Source organism: Equus caballus, chromosome 24 (assembly GCF_041296265.1).
Source record: "Equus caballus isolate H_3958 breed thoroughbred chromosome 24, TB-T2T, whole genome shotgun sequence".
Taxonomy (NCBI): Eukaryota; Metazoa; Chordata; class Mammalia; order Perissodactyla; family Equidae; genus Equus; species Equus caballus.
In genome coordinates, this window is record NC_091707.1 from 30,485,872 (window position 1) to 30,503,583 (window position 17,712).

The following is a 17,712-nucleotide window of genomic DNA, read 5'->3' on the forward strand; positions in this document are numbered from 1 at the left end:
AATTGTCCTCCTCTCTTTCAGAGAAAGCATGGGATTATGACCATCGCAGAGTCCCAGTAATACAAGTTGCTTTTGGCTTTTTCTGAAAGAAAGCCGTCTATTAAAGTGACGCAGAGGAGCTGTTGTGGATTATAATGTTTTGAAGATCGGGATTCTTCAGAGGTTTGAAAATAAGGCATCGTTTAACCTTTTAAATGAAAAAGATTAAGATCTCATGCAACTGCTGTGTTTTTTGGAAACCATTCTCCAAAAGGGAAGTGCTCATTTAAAATTCAGAGATGATGGTCCTTTCTGCAAGGATTTAAGTCTAATTGCTTTTACATCATGACCAGCTTGAAACGGTCGCAGACGGAGAGGCCTGTTGCTACTGAAAGGGCCTCGGTTGTCAGCACAGATGGCCCTCCCAAAGTCCACACTGACGACTTCTACATGCGGCGCTTCAGGTCCCAAAATGGCAGCTTAGGCTCCTCGGTCATGGCTCCTGTAGGCCCCCCGCGAAGCGAAGGTTCTCACCATATAACCTCGACCCCCGGAGTCCCCAAGATGGGGGTTAGGGCGAGGATTGCAGATTGGCCCCCAAGAAAGGAAAATGTAAAAGAATCTAGCCGTTCAAGCCAGGAAATAGAAACCTCAAGTTGCCTTGAGAGCTTGTCCTCCAAAAGCAGTCCTGTGAGTCAGGGAAGTTCTGTTAGCCTCAATTCCAGTGACTCAGCCATGTTAAAAAGCATTCAGAACACACTGAAGAACAAGACGAGACCGTCGGAGAACATGGACTCCCGATTTCTCATGCCTGAAGCCTATCCTAGCTCCCCCAGAAAAGCTCTTCGCAGAATAAGGCAACGGAGCAACAGCGATATCACCATAAGTGAACTTGACGTGGATAGCTTTGATGAATGTATCTCGCCCACGTACAAGACTGGGCCGTCACTGCACAGGGAATATGGTAGCACATCTTCCATCGATAAGCAGGGAACGTCCGGAGAAAGCTTCTTTGATTTGCTAAAGGGCTACAAAGACGACAAATCTGATCGAGGTCCCACTCCAACCAAGCTCAGTGACTTCCTCATCACCGGTGGGGGCAAGGGGTCTGGTTTCTCTTTGGATGTTATAGACGGGCCCATCTCACAGAGAGAGAACCTCAGGCTCTTTAAGGAAAGGGAAAAACCACTCAAGCGACGTTCCAAGTCTGAAACTGGAGACTCCTCCATTTTTCGTAAATTACGCAATGCCAAAGGTGAAGAACTTGGGAAATCGTCGGATCTTGAAGATAACCGGTCAGAAGACTCCGTCAGGCCCTGGACGTGTCCAAAGTGCTTTGCCCACTACGATGTCCAGAGTATACTGTTTGACTTGAATGAGGCGATTATGAACAGGCACAACGTTATTAAGAGGAGAAACACCACCACGGGGGCTTCGGCGGCTGCTGTGGCATCCTTGGTCTCTGGACCTTTGTCCCACTCGGCCAGTTTTAGCTCCCCGATGGGCAGCACGGAGGACCTGAATTCCAAAGGCAGCCTCAGCATGGACCAGGGAGACGATAAAAGCAATGAACTTGTAATGAGTTGCCCCTATTTTAGGAATGAGATCGGTGGAGAAGGTGAAAGGAAAATCAGCCTGTCGAAATCAAATTCTGGCTCCTTTAGTGGATGCGAAAGTGCCTCCTTTGAGTCAACACTCAGCTCCCATTGCACAAATGCAGGAGTGGCAGTACTTGAAGTGCCCAAGGAAAACTTGGTGTTGCATCTAGATCGAGTGAAAAGATACATTGTGGAACATGTGGATCTGGGTGCATACTATTACAGGAAATTCTTCTATCAGAAGGGTGAGGAGAGATCTTTTATTTAATTTTCTTGTCCTGTACTTTCTGGAAAAAAGTAGAGTCCTGCCTCTTAGGTTTTTTAGCAGTGTGATGTAAGATTTGCATGAATTCCTTCTTTTGATGGTAAAATAGTTAAGTAGCCTTTGCTGCAATGTATTTCTTTTTGCATCTTTCTGAGTTATTTCCTCCTTTCAGGTATAAAAATGTGTATTAAATAATGGTTTTTTAAAAGTAAAAAAACCCTTTGATTTAGTGGATCAAATTAGAGTTTTTGTCTAGAAGACTTTCTGTGTCACCTTCAGGGATAAATGTCATATAAAGTTAAAAATATTTTAAATATAGCTTTTTTTTTTAAGGATTACAAAAATAACCTTAGTGCTGCCTTTCATTTATTTGGCACTTTTACAGTTAGTACGTGACCCTTTCTTTTCTACCTCAATGTTCCCATCAGTAAACGGGAATTGTAATACATTGCTATTCATTTCGCAGGGATTTTAGTGAAAATTAATTACATTGTTTGGCAAAAGTCACAGAGCCAATAAGTGTCAGAGCCAGGAATCCAATCTAGGTCCTCTAGATTGGGGTAGAGAAGGCACTGAAGAGATAAGGACCCTCCACAAGTTGATGACTTCCTGTTTGGTGTTTTGTGGGGGGAAAACATATAGATAGATTGTTGGATTATACTTTGTATACAGTTTTATCTCATACTTTAAGAAAGGCTCTGTGATTTATTGAAAAATAAGTGGTTTAAATGAATTCTTAAGAGCTTTCAAATAGTGTTTTTTGAGCAGCATTATTAATTGAAAAATGAGCTTAAGTCGTGCAAATACCAAAGCTAGGGAACAGGGTGCTCGCCAAGGAAGGACACACGTCTGGGGGCCGTTGGCTCGGCAATCTCTGCGGCTGGTTGAGAGGCCCCCTGTGTGCAGAGGATGATAGCAGTGTTTTGATTTCCCACCTACTGTCTTTGGGCTTTTGAATGATATTTAGATTTATCTTCCGAATGAAGTTTCATTTCTGGGAGTCCTTATAGTTTTATGACATTGCTGACGTTGGAATAAAATTTATTGTAAGGTTGTTACATGATAGACCTCATTCAAGAGCGTTTGTTGACGCAAAGAATCTTGTCTTGTTACGAAGTGTCCATGTCTCCTAAATGTCTTATGGTCCTGGAATCAATATGATACTGAAAACCTCAGTTTCATTTTTAGGCAATCTTTATCTTCTCAATAATTTTCTGGAGTTCAAATTTTAGAAATCACTTCTCTCTTATACTGTCCTTTAGGATACAGGGTTTCTCAAGGTTGTCGTCTTGGCATTTGGGGCTAAATAAGTCTTCGGGGGGGCACTGTCCTGTGTATTGTAGGGTGTTGGATGTTTAGCAGCATCCCTAGCCTTGACACTCTAGAACGACAATAGGTACTCCTTCCCCCACCCCAGTTGTGATGACCGAAAATGTCCCCAGGCATTGCCAGATGTCCCCTAGGAAGTGAAATTGCACCCAATGGAGAACCGTGCCTATTGTACCTGGAGAAATTTTCCACAGGTGTTTCTGAGCTGTCTATAGGTGGAGGCCATCTTGCTAAAAATTGACCCATTGAGTCCAACATAAGAAAGAACATATTAATTACAATCTTAGTTATGTAGTAGTAGGCACTTTTTTCCTGTTAGGCAATAGGAATATTCTTGAGTACTTTTATGTACCAGAAACTTTGCTAAGCATTTGATATAACATGCATTTTCTCACTTCAGCCTCTCTATGCCCACTCAGGTAGGTCCCAATATTGATGGCATTTTCCAGATGACAGCGGTTAAGTGATGTAACTGGTTAACCTGTCATGGAGCTAGTAATGGTGGAACCAGGACTCCGCTTTCTGTGTGTCTGACCAGAGTCACGTTCTTAACTGCTGTGCTCTTCTCTCTACCATATTAGACTAAAGGGAAGGAGCATATTTTTATGTTTAAATCTGGTGGAAATTTACTTTTTATCTTTCAAAAGCATGGGATAAAAATTGGAACACCTAGATTCCAGAGTAATCAGCTTAGATCATAACACTTCATAAATTTAAAAGCCACTAATCCAAAGTAGTTTCTAATTTGAAGCATGGAAAATACCTTCTTAGCCAATGTAACTGGAACTGGTTAATTGAAAATAGTGGTTAAAGCAGGGAATCTTTTAAAAGTGTACATACTCAAAATTTTTTATTTTCATTAAAATATATTTGCCAAACTCTTGTGAGGCCAAGGGCTTTTCTTTGACAGTGATTCTACTATTTTGAGTTCAATGTTGTGTTAATAATGTAAACCACGAGAGCTAAAACATAGACACTAGCAAAGCAATCTGGATCTTACAGAATCTTAAGTTTTATGGGGTTTTTTTTTCTTATTTTTTGTAGTTGCCTCACCACGTCTTAATCCAACAGCTTTCTTTTTTAGTGACTTGCCTTTATTATGTCTTTCCAAAGCCTTCAACTTAGTTTCTACTAGAGACAAGATTTATCTTTTGTGCTCATTCCATCAGCTTTCATAATATTTAATTAAATTTCATAATTATAATAACAAGTCCACTGGTATAAACAGGTTTGGGAAGACACAGCTGACTCTTTGTCAGCATGAAGGCCAGCTGGTGGGAATGTGTGTGGCACCAGAGATTGTCTGCTAGTGCCATGGGGCATCCATCATCCTGGTCCACAGAGAGAACTCAGGGCAATGGTTAATCCAGGAAGCTGGTCCAGTGGAAGGCAGTTACAGAGGGCGCCTGGTGTGTTTTCTTGGACCACACAATTTAGAATTTTCAAATCAGGCAGGCCATTTGTCACAAGATGATAATATACAACAAATTATGGCACTGCATAACATCATTTGAAGCTGAAATTAAGCCCCCTAAAATATAACTGTATATTAAAAAATTCGGTATCTATACTTTTTATCACAATATAAAATATAGTTAAATAATTCTTAGAATTTTTAATATACAACTTGAGTCACTGAAATTAGTGCAGTAACCCTTTTTTCTTAATCAGAACCGTAAAGTGAGTCATCTTGAAGGAGTACATCAGTGTCAGATACAATTCATCTTCTAGCAACAGGGTGTAGTGCTATTGACCTGGCTGTCGCTCCAACCTCTTCATCACCAGATAGTTTCCATTCTGCTGTTTAATGCATTCCTCATTTTATTGTGGCTAAGTCTCTAAGGGGAAAAAAATTCATTTTACTGAAATACACTCTACAGTAGACATTAGTTGTAAAATTTAATTGTGTTTGGTTCATGAAGCTGCAATCACTTTTTATTTTATGTTTTTTATAAACATTATTTTGCAGATTTAGACTTTAGAGGATATTTGACTCCAACGTGTAAGCCCGTTCCATGGCTGGAACGATGCTGGACCAATAGAGGAATCTCACTGTTTGCACTTACTAAAATAAGCAACACACCATCACACCATCAGTGTTCTTTCCGGTCCCTTCTCTTGCCTACTCCTCCGTGGTGTTTTGCTAGTGTGTGTGATGTTTCTATTGAGACTCACTCAAAATTAAATGACAGTAATAATATAGCTAATGTTTATTGTGTTATTACTTTGTGCTTTATGGCAGACCTCCTCACTTAATGCTCATAGGACCCTGAGGCGAAGCTGTCACTGTGATAAGTCCACATGATGCAACTACATCCTTCTTAGAGAGGAACAAACTAGGCAGTAGGATAGCATTACAATTAATCTGGTCATCTCCCTTTGAGTACATCTATTTTTTTATGTTTAGTTTTATAGTCACCATGATCAAAGTGTCAAGGAAATTTGAAAGTTGCAATACTAAGTTATAGGATAACTATGATGTTACCTGTAGCCGATGCGGCTTGTTGAGGAGACTTTTTCTCACCTCATTTTCTGTGGCCATACAGGACTTTTTCAGTTTTGCACTGAGTGTATAGTTGTCAATGAGGCATGTCCTCCATGAGTCCCATTCAGGGGGATGCGTTAATAGAAAAGAGGAGCCCATGGGTTGCCTTGGCAGTGGTGTTTGTTGCTCCATTGATCAAAAGTGTTGATATGCTAATCCGATGCTAGGTGGGGTATCACTCAAAGTCAAGTTACTGAAGATGCTGTGATGGGAAACTGCCTCTCCCTGCTGCCCAGTGGCCAGGAGAAACTGCCATTATCTGGTCTGAAGCTCATCTAAGAATATTTTCCCTCTCCTGAAAAGAGGGAAAACTAATGCTTATGCACTTAATTATTCTTCTGATAACTTTGTCACCAGATTTTATTGTTCACTTTCCTCTTCTTACATCTCCACCTCTCCCCCACCACACACATGTTTGCACACAAGTCACGTTCAGCAGTCTGCTGGGCCCTAGGATTGTCAGTTGAGGACACCAGCAAGTTGGATTTCGGTTTCTATTGTAATGTCCAGTTTTCTTTATTTACCGCTTACTCTCTTGTAATCAGCCATCTTTAGCATCGGTTCTTTAGAATATGTGCACATAACTTCATTTGTACTCGAAGTGACAGCTTTGGCACTCTGATGTATTCTCACTTTTGCTATCAGGAGCTATTCTTCAAGTTCCAGTTTGTTAAATGAGCATCATTAAGTAGCTATTGTAAGTTTTAGTGGATTATTGTATAGTACATACAGAATGTCAGGGAACACCATACAGCTAAGCTTATTTGTAAAAATCTGTGCTTTTTCTTCCCCCGTAATTCTTCTGTAAGTATAGCATCATTAGGCTTGAGAAAAGTACCATGGGATGCCTTATAATTCAGGGTTCTTTAAGGATAATCTGTGTTTAGTTTTTTTGATGTGGACAGTTTCATATTTCAGGTAAGTGGTAAACTCTAGAGTCAACAAGTCTGATCTACTCAACCATGTTGTGCTCTATGCTCTTGAACTTAACAGTTAATTTCTGCCAAAATTCATAGGGAAAGATTTTATACACATATAATAATTCACTGTTTTAATGCCCTTATCTTATTTTTTTGAGATCACATAAACTGCATATAATTTGTTTGAAGGTAGCTCTGTAATTAGGGAGTCCTTTTCAGGGAGATTTGGGACTCTGACTAGCTTCTGGAGAAACTCATGTAGGACCATGTCGTGCCGCTGTCTTTTTATCTGCTCAGAGCTTCTAGTAGCGAGGAGACCATTGGGCGTGAAGGTTTGCGTGCTTGCTCCTTTGAAAACAAGCGTCCTCTCCTTTCTTGGCTGTGATCTCCTGAGGCCCAACACTGATTTTCTGAACCCTGATCTGTAAGGCATTCAGGATTTCTCTAGCTGAGCCATCTCGGTTCAGAGGTTTGTGAAAGTTGGTTAAAAAGGCGTGTGCCTCAACCATTCCTCCCTGTTTTATTTTTAAAATCAAGATAGATCATCAGAGGGCCACATTTACGCAAACATTTGACTTTATTCATGGTCTTCTTTTGAAGATCCAGTCATATAAAAACAGTATACTTTTGCAGTGAAACTGGTGGTGAAGATACTGCCCTTAATTCTTCAGCCCGTTACAGAGTTCCATGTGAGAAATTTACTTTAGAATTTGGTACCAGGAATTGTTTTCTGATAGCTGCCCACTACCTGCCTTTCTGAAAATAGGTATGTTGTATTTTTTGGCTTGTTTTGTTTTTTACTGTATTTCTTGTTTTACCTCGGCTCCCAACCGAATTCAGTGCTCAGCTTATACAGCCTTTGTTTGTTTCTGCTTTCATCTTTTATTTTTCTATTTCTGTTTCATTAGCATGATTTATATATGTCCTTTATAATTAATGACCTCAGATTCTTTTTGGAAAAAAATAATTAGTATATATTTATATCCAAATGAAATTCCTCTATTCCCAGGCTTTCTCCTTAGTTGCAGCTCGTTTCTCCCCAACTGTTAGCTGCTTCTGCATGGATGGCTATGTAGTTGGCAACTCAAAACCATGCACGTAAATTTTGACTTCATGTTCCTCCCTAAACGAGCCTCCCTCATCATTGCCCTCTTGCTGTACATGCCATCATTAACATCAGTCACTTGGATTTGAAACTCTGAAGCCTCTTTGATGCCTCTCTGTTATTGTTTTCAACCTCCAATCAGTTGGAAAGGCCTCTTGAGTCTGCCTTTGAATTGCTGCTAGCTGCTTCTTCTTCATGTTCCATTCCCAGTTCTATAACTTCAGGCCCTCGTTGCCTCTTCCCCAAATTCTAGCAATAGGTATCTTAGTCTCTCCATCTCTAGTCTGCCCTGCTCCAAATCCAACCTCTTGTCTTTGCTAAATACAATCTAATCATGTAATGTAAATTTACATTGACTTGTAAATGTAATCACGGAACAAATAGGTTATGTCACTTGAGTCCTGAGACGCAGATATTGAGGCAGTTATAGGCATATGAGTGGTTTGTTGAGGTTTTGGGAGTAATGCCTGTGAAAGAAAAAAATGGGGAGGAAGCAGAATTTAGCAGGGAAAACCTTCAGTCCATGATGCAGCTATGACTCCCTGAAGAGAAAAGAGAGAGAAAGCAAAATGGGGAACGGTGAGCCTCCGACCGTGATGCAGATCTACCAGTCTCAGCCAAGCAGCGGAGCAAAGAGCGAGTGTTAGAGAAGTCCCGTGTGGGCAGTAATGGCCAGGCCCCGTTAGCTGCAATCTGCTCAGTTCCGGGCTGGGGCTCCCCAGGAAGAATGGCTGGGCCGGAAAACTGTAGCAAATCCAAAGATGCTGCAGCCAGAGACTTTCAGCTAACTGCATTTCTTGTGACTTAATCCGTTGCAAGACCTTTCTGGAAGGGAGATCAGAGTTGCACCTCCGTGGCTGCACGTACTCAGGAGTGCCTATGTTGTGCTTGGCATGGGTTGGGCACTGGAGTGGTATGCACAACAGATCCCCCTCACAGAACTTATATTCTGGTGAAGGGAAACAGGCAGTAAACAAATGGCGCAGAAGTAGGCATCTGCCTATTATAAAAACTAATAGTACCGAGGTAGGTAATTCCTCTCCCGCTTCCAATAATTTGGCTTGTAGCCTATATCTTTTCTCCTACACACATAAATTTATTATCTCATTTATTATTAGTGAGTGCCCTTCATATTTTTAAAATAGTTTTAAAAATTAACTGTACATTCATATACTAATTTATTCATTCAAATAATATTTATGAAGCCTCTACTCTGTGCCACGTACAGTGCCTGGGAGGAGAACAAAGCAGATACAGCTGTCTTCGTGGTATACAGCCTACCGTTAGTGCTCTTAAGACAAATGAGAAACTATTAAACATTAAATTTTTTCCTGATTAAAAGGATATAGTTTTAAAAATTTTTCTACAATTTCTTTGTTCCCTTTATCTGAACTCCATGTAGATGGATGGTGGAACCCCTGGATTTATCCTTCGTTTTTTTCTTTTGTAATTTCAATTTCTTTTTATTTTTGTTCTCTATATATCAATTTTAGCTTCTGGAGAAGAGACTGGTAGGTAGCTCTCTACGTTCTATTATTCAGGCCTTTCGTTTAATTTTTTCAGCAGGGATTGTGTTTTTAATCCCCAGGAACTCATTATTTTTGTTTCTCTTAGTCATTTTTCATAATAGCTTATTTTATGTATTCCACATTTCTCTATTTTGGTGTTAGTTGAAAAGAATTTTTTCCAAGTTCTTTTCCTTAAATGGTCTGTGTCTTCTCAGTTGTCTTTTCTGCTTGTCTCATTTTCTCTTTCATGCTATCCGCTTTCCTTGGTGGTCTAGCGATCTTACACGTTGGTGAGCACAGGCTGAGGAGGGACCGTGTAGGTGGCAGCTTCCCCCGCAGCACTGTGGGTCTCATTCCCCAGCTGGCCCTGCCTTACACAGGAGGGCTGAGAGCTAGCTAAGGGCTAGCCCCGGGAAAGTAGAGAGGCCTCCCTAACAAGAAGGTGTCCCTGTTGAGTGAGAGGGCAGTGAACATGGTGTAGGATAGAAACCTACGTGGATGCCGGAGCTGGAAGGACTTTATCCTGCTCCCCTCTGCACAGAGCTGCCTTTCCCCCTCCCCCCGTGCACGTACGTATTTAGAGCGGGCGGTTCTTTCTTCCTCTCCTACCCACCCGACAAGCTCCTGCCTGTCCTGGGCTTGTGATGCCTGAGTAACCCCTCCTTCCCAGAGGAGCAGACACTGTCCCGCTGCTGCCCCGAGTCGCCCCGTGCCCTTGCGCCCTGCAGAGCGCTCTCCACCGTGCAGTGGTTTGTAATAGGTCTGCGCACTCCTTGAAGGCAAGCGCGCAGACTGGGCAACTTCAGGACATGACTCACAAGTGGGTGAATGTGCGATGCTGATGCGAAGTACCAGATTTATGGAGTTGAGGTGCCAGTATATCTTGTATTTATAGCATCAGGTAGAGGTGATGAGGGCCCTCTGTGTATATGACCTTGTGTTATACTCCAAACACTGAAAAAGGTGGTGCAATTGCTTTTCCTCTCTTTTCAGGAAGTGAGACTACACACAAGCTTGTGTGTGGTCATGGTGGGTTTGTGAACATTAACCTAGACCACCAATTGATCCCCATAGGTCCGAGACACCATCACTGAGACTGATTTTTACGATTGTAAACTTTATTAGACTCAACTGATGGATGCTAAAATCAGTGAGTGACAGTTTGAGTAGAAACAGGAGGAAAAGCAGGGTTTGCCTAATCTCAAAGTATCCTCCCCAAAGATCCTTGTAAACTACAAGGAGATAGTAACTTTATGGTGAAAAAACCTGGCAGACACCACCTTAGGGCAGTGAATCAAAGTCCATGTTTTGAAACCCATGAAATGATGCACTGAGAAGCTTACATGATTTCTGTCGTTCTCTTGCCCAAAATGCATAACTTTGGTCCGATCATGTGAAACCACCAAAGCCAAACAGAGTGATAAGTACTCTTCAAAGGTGTCAAGATCATGAAAGACAAGTAAAGACTGAGGGACTGTGACAGACTGCAGGGAACTAAGGAGAAATAACAACTAAATGCAATGTAGGATCCTAAATCGAATTTTGGAACAAAAAAATACCTAATGGAAAAACTGGTGAAGTTTGAATAAAATCTTCAGTTGATGGGATTGCGCCAATGGTAATTTCCTGGTTCTGATAATGAGATTGTACCGTATGTAGTTACATAAGATGCTAACATGGGAGGAAGCTGGGTTAGGGGTATATGGAAACTCTCTGTACTACTTTTCAGTTTTTTTTAAGTCTGAAAGTGGTCAAGATAAAACGTAAAAAATAAAAACATTCAGGTCCAATCTGTTGCAGCAGCGAACATGTGGATCCTCCACGTGGAAATGGAAAGGCTTATCCCAACTTGTGTCAAAGTGCATCAAAGCAACTATGGCGCTTACCGATTCCCAGAGCCCCAAGAATTTCTCTGCTCCTTGTTTTGCAGTCTTAAGGAATCTTCAGATCTGTTGTTTCAGTACAAGTTGATGACATACAATAAAAGCGTGTCACCTATTTTCTAAATGCATGCCTCATTATAACTTCAGCCACCACGGAGCCTGTCATTCTGGGCACTGAAATTAGGTGCTCAAGAAATATTTGTTTTATTGTATGAATTCCTTTCCTCATCTTCTCTTGGAGCCCCCTCCTCCACGGGGAGGCCATGCACCTGAGCTTGAGGGCAGTGAGAAGAGCCGTCTTCCTAACTGCATTCAAACCAGGTAGAAGCATTCCATGGTGTAGGAGCCATCAGCAGAATCAGCCTCTACTACTCTTGTGGACAGTTAGTCCGCAGGTATGTGGGTTGTGCTGAAGTTTTGAGACACACTGCATGGTCCCTGCCCTCCTGAGCAGCTGTGTCTCCTGCCTTGACTGCATTTCTGGCTGTCTCTGGGGCACTTCCCTCCAAATGCTTCAAAAGCGTTTTATATAGGAAGATATCTTACTGCACTATCCCTGGTAAAAAGGTACAAAGAGAGTCTTAAATATAAAGAAATTGAGTTAGAGAGAGGTGTTTCATGGTAATTTCTTTCATTTAGATGTTAGATACTTTTTTTTTCTGAGCTAGCATTTGAATTAGTATTAACTAACATTAAAAGTAAAGAGTTACATGAATATGCAACCTTCTAAAATATTCTTTATACTCATTGACCATTTGCAAACCAAATACATTTTTATGTATATATAATATATATACTTCTTTCTTATTGCATTAACAAAAAGATCTAGCATCAGGTCTGATGACTGCCATAATTTCAAAGCAGTGATGAACATAATTGACATTTTGATATGTCTGCAACAACTGGTAATGTCATAGGAAAATACCTGTGATTTCCACTGGAGTTGAAGTCACATGTACAGCTAATATTACCATAGTTGCCTACATTTATAACTGAAGGAAATTCTGCATTTCATTTAGAAGTTAGTAAAAATAAAGATAGAATTTTTTTCATTCAAGTTCTGGCCTTACATAAATGGCCTTGTTATGTAAATTTTCCCCCCACGTCCAATTATTTCCATAAGGTAGAGACCTCTGCGAATGAAATGGTGTGAACTTAGCAGGAACCTTGGTTTTTGTTGCCAAATTGCTCTCAGGAAAGCTTAGGCCAGAAGGGTCCAACTGCTGTGTTTAAGATTGTGTAGTTTAACATTTTCTTGCCTACTTCGAGTATGTATAGTTTTTATATTTGAAGATTTATTATAGGCCAAAAACTTTCATTTCTTTGAACACTAGTGACATTGAATTTTCAAAAATATAACCATTGGCTATTTGTCATAGATTGGTAATGGCCAATAAAAATTCCTATTTTGATTCTGTTACTCTTTATTTTCCCGTTGTTTCAAAAGGAGTTTTCTTTCTACTTTTTTTCTTTAATCATTCTGATGCAATTTATTGATGTCAACATAACTTCATATTGAAGTCTACCTTTTACTGGCGATTAGGGGCTTTTAGGAGCTGCTTGAGCACTTGCTCTTTTGAGCTGCACAACTTGATGCCATTTTGGCAACTAGGCCACCCTGCTTTTTATGAATTACCTGTGGAAAGAAGAATTGGAACTTCAGAGTACAGCGCAACTTTGCAAATATAGGCAATTACTCTTATGCAACAATAGTTATAAGCTTGGTGGAGTGCTTTGGGACATAATTCTGGCCTGCAGCCAGTCCTGTGTAAATGTCCCCATCCATTACCCTGACCTGCTTTTGATTATGATGCAAAGTCCTAGGCTCTTTGGTTCTCATGGAACCTCCGCCCTTATAATTAGAATGAGTACTTTAGGGACCAGAGACTGACTAGGGTACTTCTCGGAAAGAGCCGTTCTTTAAACAGTTGGACTCTTATTACCTCCACTTTGGGAAACCTATGTTTCGTTTTAAAAGCAGAATATGCTGCTGCTGCTTTTTTTTTATTCTAACTTTTAGATCTGTCCTCTTTCTAACCTAGTTATTAGTTATATTAAGATGGAACAATTAGTTGCAGGAAAACAAAGCATCTGAACAGCTTGAGTCCAGTAGGCAGAGATAAGCAATTTATAGAAGCGTGTGGTCTTCCTGCTTTCATCCAGATTCTCTAATGAAAATGTGGAGCTAATGAGTACATTGGAAAGATCATGTCATTCATTGCACTGACAGTGACACACGTATAGCTCACCAAGTAAACTATTTTAAGAAACAATAGTTTAAAATATTAAAATAATGTTAATTCCACCTAATAAAGTTGACATTGTTCCATTCTTTGACCTGCTGGTGTATAATGAGGCCCAAGTCTGTCTGCTCAGTACCTAGTATCTTTAGTGTTCTCTTCTACAATGACGTAAGGTACGTTTTGTAAAGAAAATGGAAGTTTTCATTTTTCCTTTGTCGTAGTCAATTAGGGTAACTAAGATTATAATGCAAACACTTTTGTGACTTTAACATCTCTTGCTATAACGCTTTCTGAAACAGCTAGTGCCAATTCACAGCGCTGCCAGGAGTGTATGACCAGGTCCAGCTCGACCAAGAACCATTTTTCGCTTTAGAAACATTGTTACTAATTTTATTAGGCTTGAGATAGTAGCTCAGTTTTGTTTGCATTCTTTTTCTTTGATTCGTATTTATCAGGTCTATTTTCCCTATTTAAAATTTTAAATGAGTAATTCTAAAGAAATATTTTAAGCCATAAATTATAACTTTATAAGTTATTTATAAAAAATAAAAATGTATTCTTTTCATAATTATACATGGTCCAAATTATCCTGGTCTCCCTAGGGAAATGTACAATTGAAATATTAATACAAAGTCTGTGAATATCATGAAAGGAAATACAAGCAATCTGAAAATTGCTGATTGAAGCCCTGTAATGCCAGGCTTAACTTGGTTTTTTTTTTTTTTTTGGTGATGAAAATTGGCCCTGGGGCCAGCCCCGTGGCCAAGTGGTTAAGTTCATGCGCTCCACTGTTGTGGCCCTGAGTTTTGCTGGTTCGGATCCTGGGCGTGGACATGCCCCACTTGTCAGGCCATGTTGAGGCGGCGTCCCACATGGCACAACTAGAAGGACCTGCAACTAAGATATACAACTATGTACTGGGCGGGGGTGGAGGGGGCTTTGGGGAGACAGAGCAGGAAAAAAAAAAGAAGAAGATTGGCAACAGTTGTTAGCTCAGGTGCCAATCTTTTACAAAAAAAAAAAAGGAAAAGAAAATTGGCCCTTAGCTAACATCTGTTGTCAACCTTCCTGTATTTGCTTGAGGAAGATTGTCACTGAGCTAACATCTGTGCCAGTCTTCATCTGTTTTGTATGTGGGATGCTGCCACAGCATGGCTTGATGAGCGGTTTGTAGGTCTGAGCGTGGGATCCGAACTTGCAAACCCCAGGCCACCAAAGCAGAATGACCAAACCTAACCACTTTGCCACTGGGCTGGCACCAGGCTTAACTTTTTTTGCTTTGTGCATGCGTGTTTATATGCAGCTTAAAACTAGGTGATATGACTGTACTTGATCTAATTACTTGCATCTTTGAAGTATTTACTGTTTCCCCTCTCTAAGAATGTGAAATTTTTATTATTGCAAATGCATCAACCAAAAATACAGCTATTCTAATGATGGCAGAACCATTCATTGGTACTCTTTGTACCATCCTTATTAAAACTCAAGAACCAGAACTAATAAGAAAACTTCAGGTTAGACATTTGTTTAGATGTTAAATATGAAAAATGATGGCAGGAGGGAAACCAACCATACATGGATAAAATGTTAATATCTCTCCCTTTAAACACAGTGAAACACTGGCTAGATAGCACGTTGAGAAATAAAGCTGTGTGTGTGATCTGGCTAGTTAATCCCATGGGGCATCAATTTTATTTTACTTTTGTTTATTCATCATACAATAATACATAATACAAAGTTTTTAGAAATTTTTGGAAAGATAATGTGACATATAATGACTAAGAAAATAAGCTTTGGAACCTAGTTAAAGTTATGTGTCTGAGTTCTAGTGCTGCTTTTTACTGGCTGTGGCTGGGAAGTGACTTGTTCTCTCTAAATCAGAGTTGCCACATCTGTATTTTCACAGTTAATGTGAATACTAGAGTGCTTGGCGAGGTGCCTCACTTCACTGCATTATATCATTCTAATAGTGATTGCAGTATCGGTTTTTGGCATTCCAGTATGCTGGCACTATTATATCATTATTTTTGGTGGTGTAATACCTGTATTTCAATTCATCCATCAGATTTACCCACCCTACTTGAATCTCCAAGTCCTCTTCCCTTCCTCTTTCCTTTTTCCAACTTTCATCATCCTGGATTCTCGCATCAAAGACTTCCTAACCTTTCTTCGACACTCATCACTTGCAGCTCCCCTATGGTTCCTCTTTTTCCCCCCAACCCCCGCAAAACACAAAGCTGATTGTGGGTCTGGCGGGAAGAGCTCTCTGCAACTGATAAATAACTCCACTAGGAAAGGATGGAGGTAGACAGCTGGTAGGAAAAATAAAAATTCTGTAGCACGGAGTAAGCACAGAAGTCCTACCCGGAGGCTGTGGTCCTGAGCGGAAGGTCTGCAGTCCAGTGAGATTGGAGGACAAGGAGAGCCAAGAGTGGCCAGAGGACCAGACTAAGAATATCCCTAAAAGGCTGGTAAAAGATTGGCAACAGCTGTTAGCTCAGGTGCCAATCTTTTCTTTTTTTTGAGGAAGATTAGCCCTGAGCTAACATCTGCCAATCCTCCTCTTTTTTTGCTGAGGAAGACTGGCCCTGAGCTAACATCCGTGCCCATCTTCTTCTACTTTATATGTGGGATGCCTACCACAGTGTGGCTTGCCAAGTGGTGCCATGTCCACACCCCGGATTCGACCTGTGAACCCCGGGCCGCCAAAGCAGAACATGCACACTTAACCGCTGAGCCACCGGGCTGGCCCCAAGTGCCAATCTTTGAAAAAAAAATTCAATTTAAGGTGACATTCTGAACCAAATTCCTCTATCAGAAAGTTACACACTGCATTAGGATTTTGAGTTGAATAAAGTGTAGTCACATGGAAAGATTTTTTTTTTTTATGCCTGTATGATCCTCAGGAGCAGAAAAAGTGGACAGTCAACAAAAAAACAAGGCTTTTATTGTTAGAATAATTCTTACTCAGGTTAAAAGACTTTTTGAACAAGCAGTCTGATCATGATAGTGAATTTAACATGGGAAACCGGGGGCCGGCCCCATAGCCTAGTGGTTAAGTTCATGCACTCTGCTTTTGGCAGCCTGGGGTTCAAAGGCCTGGATTCCTGGCGCAGACCTACACACTGCTCATCAAGTCATACTGTGGTGGCGTCCCACATACAAAGTAGAGGAAGACTGGCACAAATGTTAGCTCAGGGCCAATCTTCCTCAGCAAAAAAAAAAAAAAAAAAAAAAAAAACAACCACAGGAAACCAGACCAGAATCTCCATCTATACTGATGAAACATAAATAGATGAAGAACAAATAGAAGTGCTTCCTTGGAAGTAACAGCTAGAGCTCTTTTTCAATGAAAAAGAGATTGTGCAGAAACATCAAACACACATGTAAGTTTAAAAAGATCTTCGCAGAGTTATCAAACCAGAGATGCCTTTGTTTGAAGATAAGAGTCTGAACAAAGTATTAGAAGTTAGTTTATAATCATCTCATGAATGTTCCCCCAAATCAGAAATGTACTTAATCAGCAGATGGGAAAAATTGCACAAAAATATAGTTGGGTTTTGATGACACAAAAAAAGTTTAAATGATAATTCTTAATTTCTATGTAGAGTTTAGTTTCTTTTTAAATAACACTATTTTATCTGCCAATTTATATTAAAGTGATTGTTTTAATATTTATATTTTTATAAATTTACGTTTTTTGTGTTGTAGTGTTTCTAAATTTTTGCATTTGAAATATATTAAATATTTTATTTCAGTAATTGTGTTTTTGTGAATTCTTAGCATTTTTAAATAAAATATTAGTATTAATATACAAAATTAACACTTTAAGTTTGCTCCAGTATTCAATCGTTCTTCTAGAGGATGTCTAAATAATATTTCATTTGAGACCGGAAGGATAAGAGAACTTAGGCAAATAAAGTGGAATTGTGGGAAGAATGTTCTAGGCACAGTTTTTCAGATGAGAAAGGGCCTAGTGAGTTTGAGTGGGAGAAATTCACTATAGTTCATTCAAAAGGATGATGGAAAGGTCTAAGTTGAGACTGGAGTGTCAGGCTCCTGACAGGGAGTGAGGGCCTCTGGGAAACCATGGAGCTATCCAAGGACCCTGAGGGAGCCAAAGAAGGATTTTAAACTTAGTAGTGGTCAGATTTGCGTTTTAGAAGGATCCTCTGTGAACAAATTGGATAAAAGCAAACTGGCTAGAAAACTTAGAAACATCCAGACAAATGATGATGAGGGTAAGTCAGTGGCAGTGGAATGGGAAAAAGTACGTCGTGTCACTTAATGACGGGGGTGCATTCTAAGAATGCATGGTTAGGTGGTTCCATTGTTGT

General features: G+C 40.2%; 1 protein-coding gene across 49 annotated transcripts in view; it reads left to right on the top strand.

Moving 5' to 3' along the window:
• Positions 1–17,712, top strand: part of SIPA1L1 (signal induced proliferation associated 1 like 1) — a 359,658-nt gene that overhangs the window by 224,198 nt on the left and 117,748 nt on the right. For all 49 annotated transcript variants that reach the window (XM_070249967.1, XM_023628022.2, XM_070249984.1 and 46 more), the window contains one exon: positions 22–1,822. In XM_070249967.1, the coding sequence (XP_070106068.1) occupies positions 325–1,822 (1,498 nt within the window). In that variant the 5' untranslated portion in view covers positions 22–324. The remainder of the gene's footprint in view (positions 1–21; positions 1,823–17,712) is intronic.